This window comes from Manacus candei, unplaced genomic scaffold (assembly GCF_025592945.1).
Source record: "Manacus candei isolate 608988 ecotype Guabito, Panama unplaced genomic scaffold, ASM2559294v1 h1tg000014l, whole genome shotgun sequence".
In the NCBI taxonomy this organism is placed as follows: domain Eukaryota; kingdom Metazoa; phylum Chordata; class Aves; order Passeriformes; family Pipridae; genus Manacus; species Manacus candei.
Genome location: NW_026138062.1, coordinates 32,671,319 through 32,684,998, shown reverse-complemented (window position 1 = coordinate 32,684,998; position 13,680 = coordinate 32,671,319). Strand labels below are relative to the sequence as shown.

The 13,680-nt window shown below is 41.8% G+C and overlaps 1 protein-coding gene across 3 annotated transcripts in view; it reads left to right on the top strand.

Moving 5' to 3' along the window:
• Positions 1-5,582: 5,582 nt before the first annotated feature.
• The window catches only part of B3GLCT (beta 3-glucosyltransferase), a 59,739-nt gene continuing 51,641 nt past the window's right edge, over positions 5,583-13,680 (top strand). For all 3 annotated transcript variants that reach the window (XM_051778894.1, XM_051778892.1, XM_051778893.1), the window contains exon 1: positions 5,583-5,796. In XM_051778894.1, the coding sequence (XP_051634854.1) occupies positions 5,706-5,796 (91 nt within the window). In that variant the 5' untranslated portion in view covers positions 5,583-5,705. The remainder of the gene's footprint in view (positions 5,797-13,680) is intronic.

Sequence of the window (13,680 nt, the reverse complement as noted above, 5' to 3'; positions counted from 1 at the left end):
TCAGTACTGGAAAGCTCCAGTCCTCTACATCTGCCTGTAGAAGTATTACCCTTGTTTCTCCTTGATTTTATGCAGTACAATAGACAGGAGCATCTCGCAATCTCATCACCAGAACCTTGCAAGAAATCAAAATAATACTTTTTCCCCCTAGTTTTAACCGAGCAGCTATTTGTCTGCAGATACTGATTCTGAAAAGTGTTTATACTGTAGCTTTTCAGGAATATTGTGCTAAAAATAGTTCATAACTGAACCTTCCTGACAATATCATGTGGTATTACATGATTTCAGTGACTTCTGAACCTATATAAGTTTCTAATCAAATTATTTAATTGAAAAAGTAATCTCAGAAACTAAAAGTGGAGACAACACTCAGCTTCCAAAAGTAGAAAAGTAAAATGTTATAATTGCACACAGTTCAATGTTACAAAATATTAATACTAGTTTAGGGATAATAAAGTCTTTCTTCAAGACTCTGACAGTCTGAATTCCTTCTATGAGAGATAAGCAATTTTCAGGTAGACTGGATAAAATTTTTTTTCACTGTTAGGGTGGTCAGACACTGGAATAGGCAGCCCAGGAAGGTGGTGGAGTCACCATCTCTGGAGGTGTTTAAGAGGCGTCTGGATCTGGTGTTGAATGATATGATTTAGTGGTTTAGGGATTACAGTGGCAGTGCTGGGACAGTTGGACTTGATGATCTTAAAGGTGTCTTCCAACCTTGAAGATTCTATGATTCTGTAATCTTGTAGTAGGGTTTTTTTGGACAGATGAGATATACCATAGAACAAAGCCAAAGAGGACGTAGAAGTTCAGGAGCACAGAATGACTAAAGCCAATATGGCGACTCCGTGGGGAGAACAAAGAACTGCAGAGAACATCTAAGGATGATCTAAGATCTCATCAGTGAAATTTAATGTCTGAACCAACACAGCAAGAAACAAGACAGAAGAAAGAAATAGATTCTGCAACTAAACTGCGATCCTGTGGGAAGGAGGGATAGCTGAGTTATTGACTGGAGTAGAAAAAGAAGTAGGAAAGATTTCAAGGAGAGTAAGGAGGAGGAAGGGCATTCACTTCCTAGGTTAACCTGCCAAAGGATTCAGGATTCCAAACTTGCATCTCTCTGTGTGTTTTAAACCAAAAACTTAAGAAATACAGATTTGACAAAGTTGCAGCTATCAGTTATATTCCTTATGCTACCCGAACAACATGTATTTTTGGTTTCCTTCATGGCATTTCTTTGAGATTATGCATTTCAGAAGGTAAACCACATCTGGGATCTGCACTCTGGAGACAGCAGATTTTCAGTGATGCCTACAGGAATGATCTGATCATAAATTTTGAGGTATGGAAGGGAGATTGAAGCACTGCTATCTAAGCAGAACTCTGGGGACTTCTGTCAAGTTCCACAGTTTGATGTATCTGTTTCTCATCAGTGGCTTGGTCTGTCACAGTTCAAAGATGTTGAAATGCCTGTGTCCTGCCCTCTCCTCTGAGTGTATATACTTTGCCTCTTGGACAATCCCATAATGAGCTCCAGAAAATATGCTACATAAGGTATTTTCACTGTTTCTGTGGCAGATGACACAGAGGAGCTGACTGCCACAGACAATTAAGCAGTCATTACTGCCCCATAGGAAAGTAATTGTCTTTATCCTTCTTTACAACCTTCTAAGAATCTGTGACTGATTGCTTCATGCCCAGTGTTTTTCCAGGTCCTTTCTAGCGAGTGTGTAATCTAATAAAAGCAGTCTCTATCATGAGAAATTTCTTGATTGAACTCAGTTCCCGTGACTCTCTGCTACAGCCCCAGACCGGTTCTCTACAACGCTTTGACTGAAGGCTTTAAGACTTAGCTCAAACTTTGGAGTCCTCAAACTTTAATTAAGAGGCAATACTTCCCAGATTAACCCAGGAAGAAGGGAGACTAAACTCAGATTACACCACAGGCTGCCATACTGGTTGACTGGTGTGCTCAATGGTTTGGTTGTCAGGCTTACAGCATGTGCGTGCTGGTACTGCAACGTTATCAGTTCTTCTGAAAAAGATGGGGCAAGTCCCAGACCAAGTGTCGCTGACTGAGTCATGTCTAGAGCACCTGGGGCTTTCCTCACTACTGCAGATTTCTCCCAGGGAGAGCAGTTTAGAGTACTCCAACGGGGACAAGGAAGTGTATGTAGTTCAGATCTGAGTGACGCAGATTATCAGAGCTTCCATGCTCAAGCTCATTGCCTAGCGTTTGACAAGTGTAGGTGTATTCCCAGTGTATTAGTATATTAGGTTATATATTAATGGAACTATAATTGAGTTACTGTCTTGAGTGGCTGAAAGATGAAAAACTGTTTTCAAATGCATGTTGTGATTCAAAAAGTAACTGTGTGATTCTGAACTCATTTGGATTGGTTTTACTCATTTCCACAGGATTAGTCATAGCTTAAAGTTATGCCTCTCCTTATGTAACTTCCTGAGTAGGACAGAGAGGTCCAACTGCAGAAGCCTGCGGAAGAGCTGGAACTCAACTCACGTGATTTGCAGGACTGTCTCTGCCAAAAAGACCTTTCTATTGAAAGAAACTATACAAATACTCTGTTGTTCCTGGATTCATTAAACATTTCTCAAACAGCTGATATAACTAAGTAGTTGCAGTCAAGTTCTCTAACTCAGTAACTGCTGTTGTATCTTGTTCGTAATTTCTGTCTTTTCCCATATTATAGTCCTTCTACAGGAACAGATGGCAGACCCATCAGAGTAAGACACTGCTGCAGTGCCTGTACAAAAGGGTACCCTTGAATCACACACCAGCCTTTGCATTTGATATGTATAACTTTCCATACATATATTTATATATATATATATATATATGAGAGGATTGTTTTGTATTTGCAGCTCCCCTTTTTAATCTGAGAATTGGGACAGCAACAGTGCTACATTTGTATTATTTATGAATGTAAGAGATATGTAATACTATAAGGAAAGGAGGATTGGTGGTGTTCTAAACCTCTGTGTTCCTCACCAGAAAGTTCATTATTTTCATCCTTTCTGAGCTGGAAATTCTCAATGTGGTAGTTAGAACAACAAACAAACACAACCTGAGTTTGTATGTGGAGCAGAATTCCAGAAAAATTTTTATTTCCTACTTCATCCTCCCAGCCCTGAATATAAGATTTAAAACACTTCAGTGCTATTTTTCTTAGCAATCTTAGAACATTAGCTTTCATGGCAGAGTTCTGTATATCTTGGGGGTTGTTACCATGAAATTTTTCTTATATTTGTGAGAAGCCAAAATATTTATTACATCTCAGCAAAAAGTTGGTTTTTTTTTTCTTACAGACTTGCTGTGTGGCGAAATGTTTGAACATGGGTATATCTTAAACCATTTTGGAAGTGAAAAGTCTTATGTTTAGCCCTGTTGTGGGCATGATCTTTGTGACCTAAATACTTATGGAAACCAGCACAAAACACAAAAATGGGAGAAAGGGCAGGAAACAGTGCTGAAACTTAGAAGGAAAACCAAGCAAATGCAGATATACATGTTAAGTAGAAGGTTTCATATCTTTTATATTGTTATAGTTCTATAAATGGAAGGATAACTTGACATTTCTCTTTTTTTCCTGGTAATGAGCATGCACATAAAATCAGAAAGAGACTTATAATATGAAAGTTTCTACTTCATTTGCATCAGAATTATTATTCTTGAGGCCAATAACTTATTTAGTGAGTTGGAATGTCGACAACAAGCAGTTGTTCTGTAAGGCAAATAACAAGCTGTGGTTGCTCACACTTGTGCTTCATTTTCCCTCTCTCAACCACCTGCAACATCAGGTGTGTGTAGCAAATACATAAAGCAAGTTGAATACTCCAAGCAAGTCTGGCTAACACATTTCTATTGAGATAGTTTTAAAGGAAAGTGTGAGGTCTACAACCAAATTACTGTGATATAGATGTGCTTGCCTGAACTTGCAGTGGGAGTGAGTGTTTATCACTGTGAAAAGGTTTCCATTCACCTTCACAATCATTTCTCTTGCATACTTAAGGTACTTTATTGTAACCACTTGATCTGTCAGGAAAATAATGCCGTAGATCTAAAAGCAGCAGAGTTTTGAAGAAAGGTCCAAGTTTGGGTCCCATGCTGTTGGCCTTATGGGATTAAAAATAGTTTATGGCTGACCTGGACACTGGACCATTTGTGTCCAGTGAGATCAGTGCATACTGAATGGTTGGGTTGGTAGGAGGGGTCTGTGTGGAAAGTATTTGATGGGAAAAGTGTCCATATAGACTTGGCTGGAATTCACTGTACCCAGCATGTAAGGAATCATTACCTAGGGTCACTCAGTCATGTTTAAGGCAAAGAGGAAGCAGGCCTTATATGTTATACACCAAGACTTTCTCGTTTCTTGTTACTATAGTTGAAATGTGAAAATTCTAATAATTATTAATACAGATCTAACTGCTACAGAAAAAGAAAGAATAACAGTGCAGTGAAATTTTAGACACACTGCTGGGTTTCTACTCCTATTACTGCTTGTCTTTCTGTGGCTTCCCTGGGTCTGAAGGCAAGCAGTTTCATTCTGGGATATATAGGAAGTGTAATAGCAAGTTGTCAGAGTGTAGAGTGCTTCACTGGGACAAATCTGACATTCCTGCAGATGATTTCCTCTTCCTTGCTCCAGAATTCATATTTGCTAACAAGGCTTTACACTCTTGATATTTCTTCATTGGTCTGCAGCTCTGTTGGAGCCAAATTTACTGTCCATAATGTCCACACTGACATTTATGCATGTTAGATAAACATAAATGAATCTGCTTTACCCCTAAAACCAGCTTTATGTGGCTCCATGTCTGCATTTCTTTGACCAAATATGGCTGAGGCATTGGCAGCTGTCGAGTCTCCAATGCCAAGGCTGTGCCCAGGGTCACATGCCTATACTCCCTGTTGCTAACCGTGTCCCCACTTCTGGTCACACAGGTAGTTAGGAAAGGCTGTCTGAAGGTGCCACGTGCTCTCTTGGGTAAGAATTTGTGAGATTGTTTCAGAGATGAATTAGGCCACTTTTTAGGGTAGACCAGATTCCTGTCAAGTGTGTTGGGTAACATTTCACAGAATCACCGAATCAATTCAGGCTGGAAAAGGCCTCTGAGATCATCGAGTCCAACCTATGACCGAACACCACCACGTCAACAAGACCATGGCACTGAGTGCCACATCCAGTCTTTCCTCAAACACCTCCAGAGACAGCGACTCCACCACCTCCCTGGGCAGCCCATTCCAATGGGTGGTTAAGGAGAGTTAATGACTAAGAGGAGCTGTGCTCCCTGGGATTATTTAATTATTTATTATTATTAACTGGGCTAGATATTTAATCCCTAGCCCTGGGAGCGCCGGGCGTCCCGTGGAGCTGAGGGCCGGCGGGCGGGAGAGCTGAGGGCCGGCAGCGCGGGGCCGCAGGGCGCCGCCTGTGCCGCTGCCGCCCGCCAGAGGGCGCCGGGGCCCCCGCTCCGCCTCCCGCTCCTGCCGGCGCTGGCGGCCGGTCCTGCCAGGGAGGAGGGAAGGGGAGGAGGGAAGGGAAAGGGAGGAGAAGAAGTAGGAGGGCGGGCTGGCGGCGGCGGCGGCACCGCCACCAGCCAGAGGCCGCTCGCCGGCGCTCCTGCGGCAGAGGCGGGCAGGCGGGCGCTCCGTGCCCCGCGGCTCATCGGCCCCCGCCAGGATGTCTCGGGAGCCGGGCTGCTGCAGCCTCTGGCTCCTCTTCGCTGCCTGCGCCCACCTCTTCTTCCTTCTCCCGCCGCTCCGCACCCGGGGTGAGTGGCGGGGGCCGGGCCGGGACGCCATGGCGAGGTGAAGGGAGGAGACCCGGGACGCTCGGCCCCTCCGCGGAGGTGATGAGCGGGAGGAGGGCACGGAGCGCTGGAGAGCCTGGAGGGGCGCCGAAGCCGCTGCCTCCCCGCTCCGTCCCGCCCCGCGGGGGGAAGCGGGCGGGAGAGCGAAGGTGTCCCTTCCCCCGAAGTTTGTTAGGAAGCCTGGCTGGAGTGCGGCCGGGCAGCGCGGGGTTCCTGCGCGGCCCCGGCTCCAGGGGAACCGCCGGGAGCGCCTCCCGCCCTCGGGGCGGTGTCCGGGGCATGGGGCGGTGCGGGCAGGGGCAGCCTGCACCGGGGAACCCGCCCTCAGGTCGGGAACATCTTCGTGGAGCAGCCGGGTGAACACAGCGCGGAGTTGTGCTCGTGTTGGAGCAGCGCCGCGCTGACAGGGGGGCTTTGCTGGGGGCAGATGGGAAGGTAAAACTGCCCGGTTAAAATGCCATCCGAGACGTTTGTAATGTGTCTAGTGAGGTGGGAGAAGATTAAAGGAGAAGGAATACTAGTATGGGTTGCGGTTGGGTTGCTGCAGGCTCCTGGAGTTGGGAGCTGCTGCTATGAGTGTAAGAGAGGGAAATAAATGTTTATATCTGTTTTGTTTCTCATTCTTTCGGTTCGTGAATGTTTCCATCTCTGTCAGCGTAGACTTGTCAGTTTGTTGTAAGCCTTTGGATTTATTTCTTCTCTCCCGCTATGTCTTGTGCACCAAAATCATGCAGGGGAAACCTGGTACTAATAAATCCCATTTTCAGCAAAGTAAAACTGATATATTGGTTTTTCTTTTGCAAAACACTTTTCCTTTCACTGACACAACTTGGTTTTTGGAGGAATCCTCATACTCTACAGCTCTTTCTAAAGCTGCATTTCATTTTTTCCAGGATGAGTAGTTTTGCTCTAGTGCTTCAGCAAGGTACTGTAGCACTTGATAACTTCGAACAGATTGTAATAACAGAGAATAGCAACTTCAGTTTGTCCTCTGTGTGTATGTGTATTTATTGTACATACTCACATGCAACTAGAAGGCAGAAATGGAAACACTTGTGTTCTTGTTTAATAGGTCTTGATTAATGCTTGTGTGAGATTTGCTCACCAGAAGGTTATTGCAGTATCATGGTTTTCTTTTTTTTTTTTTTTTTTTTTTTTTTTTTGAATATCCTTTTACATTAAAGAGTCCATCTTTCCTAAATAACCCATGCTTTTGAGATGGCCTGGATAGTAAGTTTGTGAAACAATCAGCTTTGTTCTTGGAAACCAAATAATTTGGATTGCCTTTCACAGAAGCAAACGTCTGTAGGTAGTTAAGTAATTTCATAAATTGCAGCTTGCAGGTGGCAGCTTACAGAATGGGAATATGTATTCAGATGATTTTGTATGGTCTAACTTCTAGACAATCAGAAGGGATAATGATGATGCTTTTTCTTCTATTGTTTTTCTTTGCTTGCCTTTTATAAAGATACTGGTGTACACAGCACTCATTTAGACGTTTCAGTGGTTTAGGTGCCCTCTTCCCATATGTGTAAGGAAATGTAATTAGTTGCTTTTATTTTATGAAAAGCTTCAGATGCTGTAAATTTGCTTGCATCACCCCTTCTTCTTCCTCTTTCACCCTTCTCTCTTCCCATTTTGTGTTGATAAATCCGTAATCATTCTTATCTGGCTAGACCAGTGTCTTTGATGCTGATAGAGTAGCAACAATGAAGAAATATTATAAAAACTTGCATGTAAATACATGAAACTAATTTATATTGCTTGCTAGTGCTCATGGAACATCCCATCTCTTTGACTGACAGCATCAGTGCAGATTTTCTCTGGAATCGTGTCAATCCATAGAATCTTATGTTCTTTGAAAACTTGGGAGGGGGAAGAAACACAACCAAATCCCAAACAAAACAAAAATAGGCCTTTCGTTAAATTATTATTAGAAGTATAAAGAAATTCTATTTTAAATGTTTTGTCTACTATGTGCAACGTAATCACTGGCTTCATTATTTGAAGTGGTTATTATTAGTCATGGTTTTGTCATACATTGTCATAGAATTGTAAGTTTCTTGTAGCTCATTTAAACTGACCCAGAGTCCAGTGAGGTGGCTGGACTGACTTTGGGGTCAGTCTGTAAAATCAAACTGTAAAAGAGTAAGATAGCAAGAGGTGTTGCCTTTCTGTCTCAGATAGATTTGTCTGTGAAAGAAAAAGAGTTAACTCCTCAGTTTTTACCATCCTTTGCATTTTAAGGACATATAATTGCAACTGTTTGGAAGTTGTTTATGCTTGAAAGGGTAGTACTGAAGAAAGAATTGCTTCTATGTTTAAAATGTGGTATTATATCAATTATATATATTCATACAGTGTATTTTAACACTGCAGTATTTACATTCATTTTTCTAATGGTTTGTTGGCACATATTCCTGTGGTTCAGCTGCTGCACAATGAAAATAAAGGATTGAGTTTTACTTTCTGGTGTTATAAGCAAGTGTTGTCATCAAAATTTTAATGGAAATAATGGAACACTTGACAAAAATAATTAGTAATTGAAGCTGCTTCCATTACATTTTCAGATTACATTTCCAGGTTTTGAGTGGATCCAAAAATGTTTTAGTCCTGTTCTCAAAAAAAATAGATTGACGATAATAAAGAGCTTTAAAGTCTTTCTGAAATTTCTTTCCTTTTCTTATCCTCAGTTCTCGGACATCTGGGCAAAAGTAGGAGAGGACTAGCAATTGACATGATCTGCTTATGCCAAAGGACATAATTTTAATGCACGAAGTGTATTAACAAACTTCAGAATACACAGTACATTAAATAATGAAGTGACAAATACAAAACTATGGGTTGGATTTAAGATGGCGCCTTGCTGGCTTGCCTGTGGTTTTTTCTGCTTTGTTTGTGAGAAATTGCGCAGTTAATCACCTAGGCCTTTTGGTTACTGTGGTCCCTACACAGCTTGAACTTATACCATCTAATAAGTTTCTTCTTTTGTTATATTTTCTCTGTGCTCTATGGCAAGGCAGCGGTCCACCTGAGGTATGCTTGCATTGTATCAGAAAATGCAAAGGGATTAGAGGAAATTCTGGATTTAGCAAAGGTACCTCTAGCTCTAGAGATTGATCTGTATTTTAGGGAGTTACGCTGAAAGAAGTATGTCCGAATTAATAATGATGTTTGCGTGTGAAAAGTTACTGTTCTGTTATGGTAGCATCTGATAGCTCCTAGAGAGAGGTCATCCTTCTTTGTGCCTGTGTACTTTGCACACAACAAAAAGAGATCCTTGCCACAGAGAGTGTATGGTTTCTACCTGTGTCGTACAACTGACCTGGTCATGAGCTGCATGTGTTTGTAGAATTTTTCTGTGGGTGGTCCATTCCTGGGCACACCTTTTTCAGAAACCTCTTGGGATTGAATTGCAGGTGGATGAATTAACCTTGGAGATGTCCACTTGTGCACAGGCACTGTATTTTCTACCTACACTGTGGTCCCTTTGTTGATATGTTGTAGGCCAGCTAAATTTACCATGTTCTTCTTCTGCCACCCTTTTCCCAGTAAATCCTTAGAAGAGGATATTTATTTCCAGGCTGAGAGATGGGGTTGCTTAGCCTGAACAGTCTTGGCCCCAGTTTACTCCTGAAGACTGCTTTATTTGTAGCAAATATATGTGCATAACAGATTTGCTAATAAGGTAGTAGAGTGTTGCTAAGATAAATTTATACAACCTGTGTGAGTGAAAAGCTTGATTACTGGGTGAAGTCTCTTGAAGCTTTTTTTGTAGTGTCTTCAGGGGTCTACTAGTCTGTTTTTTGAATGGTTCTTCAGTAGTTTAAAAATAGTCTGTACAGTTCTTATTAAAATGTATTAGCTGGAAAAAATCTTCCTGATATATTTAATGTAAAGGATATCAAGTAATTTTAAGGTGTTTATTTGTTGAAAAAGAAGTGGACACTGCGGTTCTGCAATCACAGGGGATAAGAATAATGGTGTAGAGGGAGATTTTAGCATTCATTACAGGTATTGGTTGTTGAATAAATTACATGTCTGCATGCTGAAGTTGCATTGTGTGTCAGGGTAGCTGCAACAAAAGTAATTTTCAGCTGTTGTCCTCAAAAATAAAGATGGATTGATATGGGAGATGGTCAAAGAGAGTTGGTTGATTTTCAACGTTCATCTCCTGCAAGCTCGAGAATGGTCCATCCCCACATGCAGGAAGGCAAGTAAAGATGGCAGAAGGCCCACATGCATGAACAAAAAGCTCCTGGCAAAACTCAGTCATAAAAAGGAAGCACTCCAGAGGTGGAAATACAGAGACACTGTCTAAGAGTGCAGGTATGTCATTACGAAAGCCAGAGCCCACTTGGAGCTGAATCTAGTGAGGAATTCTACTTGTGAAAGGCAAGATAATGGGCTTCTACAGGTGTATTAGCAAAAGGGAGACTAGGGAAAATGTGGGCCTGCTTCTCAGTGGGGGAGGGACTTGGTTAAAAGAAGGACAGAGAAGTGGGTGAGGAACTCGAAACCTTCTTTGCCTTGATCCGTACTATGAAGACCCACCTTCAGCAATCCCAGGCCCCTGAAACTCATGGGAAGGTTTGGGGCAAGAAAGAGTTACTTTCACTGGAGGAGGACCAGTTTAGGGAACGTTTAAACAAACAGGACATACAGAAGTCCACAGGACTTGATGGGAGGCACACACAAGTGCTGTTAGAGTTTGATGATCTCAGTGCAGGCTACTTTTGATAATCTTTGAAAGGTCATGGTGACTGGGGGAGATTGCTCAAGACTAGAAGAAAGAAAATATCAGCCCTATCTTCAAGGAGGGCAAGGAAGAGAATCTGGGGAAACTGTAAGTGGGCTGGTGTTATCCCAGTCCCTAGAAAGGTGGTGTAGCAAATAATCCTGGATGTCATTGCCAAATAAGAAAGGACAAGAGGGTGATTGGGAAAAGTCACTGTATTTTTATGAGTGGGCAGTCATGCTTAACCATCCTAAAAGACTTCTGTGATGACTGCCTTCATGAATGTGGGGAAAGCAGTGCATATTGTTATCCCAAGTTTAGCAGGGAGTTTGAATTCAGTGCTGTCTCCTATAATGTCACATACAGTCTGATGAAGTGTGGACTGTATATGTGGACAGTGAGGTGGATAGAAAGCTGTCTGACTTGCTGGGCTCGTGAACTCTGATCAGTAGCATGGTGGCTCCACCTCTTCATAATGACATTGACAATGGGATAAAGTGCACCCTCAGTGAATTTGCAGAATATACAAAATGAGCAGGAGGGATTGATGCACGAGCTGGTTGAGCTGCTATTCAGAGGGACCTCAGCGGCCTGGAGAAGTGGGCAAACAGGAAGCTCAAGAAACTGAGTTCAGTGCAGGGAAATACCAAGTCCTGCCTCTGACAAGGAGGCACCCCATGCACCATTGCACACTGGGGGTACGTTGGCTGGAAAACAGCTTTGAAGAGAAGGACATGAGAGTCCTGGTTTGCACAAAACTGATCATGAACTAGCAGTGTGCTACTGTGGCAAAGATGGCCAGCAGCACCCTGGGCTACACTAGAGAAAGCGTTGGCAGCAGGGCAAGGAAGGTGATCCTTCCTGTCTGCTCAGCACTGGTGAGATGCATCTGGGGTGCTGTGTCCAGGTCTGGGCTCTCCAGTACAAGAGAGAGATGGATGCACTGGGGTGAGTCCAGCAAAGGATCATGAAGAGTATTAATTGATTGAAACACCTGACAGATGAGGAGAGGCTGAAGGAGGTGGGGCTGTTTAGACTGGAGAAAAGAAGTTCAGGGAGGATCGTACCAACACTTGTAAATACCTGATGGGGAACAGACTGGCGCTTAACAGGACATGAGGTAGTTTGCACAAACTGAAATACAGGAAATTCCATTTGAACATAAATGCTTTTTTGTTTGTTTTTCTTTTTTTTTCTTTTTTTTCTTTTTTTTTTTTTTTTACTCCAAATGTGATTGAGCACTTGAAGAGTTTGCTCAGAGACCTTATGGAGTCTCTGTCCTAGGAAACACTCAAAACCTGACTAGACAAGGTCATGAGGATCCAGCTTTGGGGGGTTGAACTAGATGACCGTTAGGGATTTTCAGCCTCAACAATTCTGTGTACTTCATACCAAGATGAACTAGGTTGTGTAAGTATTTCCCTGATGAGCTTTATCTGTGCTCTCAAAGTGGGAAATAGGTTGGTTGTTTTTTTTTTTTCCCAGGTGATCTGATTATTGTTTGATTTGTTTCATGTGCATTAATATTTTATAAAGCTTAGAAGCAGCGTGGCATGGGTTATTGAATCTGCTACAGTGACAGACACATGATCTCTTGTCAATCACAGTTGTTTCAGGCTTCAGATGTCATTCCTTAGGTGCATATTAAAAACTGGAAGTGATAAAATTTATGCTTGTAGTCAGTTTTGTGAATAAGCCGAATTTATGAGGTGATACTTTTTCAGGTTAATACTACATAATTAATACATTTCCCAGAATGAGTGTGGTTTTTGTTGCTCTTGTAATTAGGATTGTATAAATTAGAAGGTGTGGATCTGGTTTTTTCAGGGGAAAGGATTCCTTGTCTGAATTTGTAAGTACTGTTATGTTGGGAGAGAAGGAGGAAAATTATCAGAACATGCTGTCAGCAAGGGATATAATAGGCAGATTGAGGCATTTTCAGTGTACTTTCATACTGGAAGTGTAAAACATTTACTTGAGGACAACTTTGGGGTACACTCATACTCTGTTTTATTCTTCCTGGCTAAAGGCCGTATGGAAATGTGTCTATGATCAGCATGAGTCTACTGCGTTAGAATGATTTTTGGGATGTCTGAATGTAGTGCTGTGATTTGAGATTCAAGTTAATCATGACCAGAGATGTCATTGTGAACTTCAACTCCTAGACACTTGATGAAATTTGATCTCCACTAAAGGAGCATAGGGATGTAGGTAATGGGAGATGAAGCACCACAGACTTTGGACAATGTGGTCTTGCTTTGCTATATTCTAGGTTTCTAGTGTGTCAAAGGAATGACAGCAGTTAGCAATTCACTTTGAAATCAATTTCAAGCAATAAGTAATTTAAATTTGCTTTAAACAATCCACTTGGATCTACTTTCCATCCCAGTTTTTAAGAAAACCTTCGATCTGACCATGATGAATAGTACCTTGAATTCCTTCCAAATTATAACAATTTTCTTTCATTTGCATCTCTTTAGTACATTTGAGAAAAAAATTTCTTACAAAGAGTCTTAGCAGGGCTTTCTTATGTTAAATGGTACTACTTTTACAAATGAGCAAGCTGAGACAAATTGATTAAGTGACTACCTCAACAAGAAAAAAAACCCCTAGCGCCCGAATCCTTTTTACGATTCTTTTTCTAATACAAACTAGAAGTGTATGCATAGGGCGGTGTCACTATAAAGGGTTTAAGATAATGTCAGGTCTGTGCAGATTACCTCTGTGGGTTCTCTATTCTTTTTGTAAACATTTATTTGGGCCTCATACATTAACAAGTTTGACTGTTGTTCAAAGATGGTGTTCAAAGCCTATGATAGCCATCTTCACATTTGATAGAAATTTCTGTCAGCTGCTGACAGTTTCTGTGGCTACACGTGAAGCTTTGGTAATCCAAACTTTACCTAAAGACAGAGTGGACTGCTGGTCTCCCATGTGGTAGCACATTATGCTTTTACCAAGTGAACTACTGGATTGAACAGATTTTTTTTCTAAAGGGATTTATTTGCCTTGAAGGCAAGATGAATTGGCTTCACATCAAAAAGTGATTTTTTTTTCAGCAATAGTATGGGAATTCTCAGGCAGCAAATGTATAAGTTCCATGACAA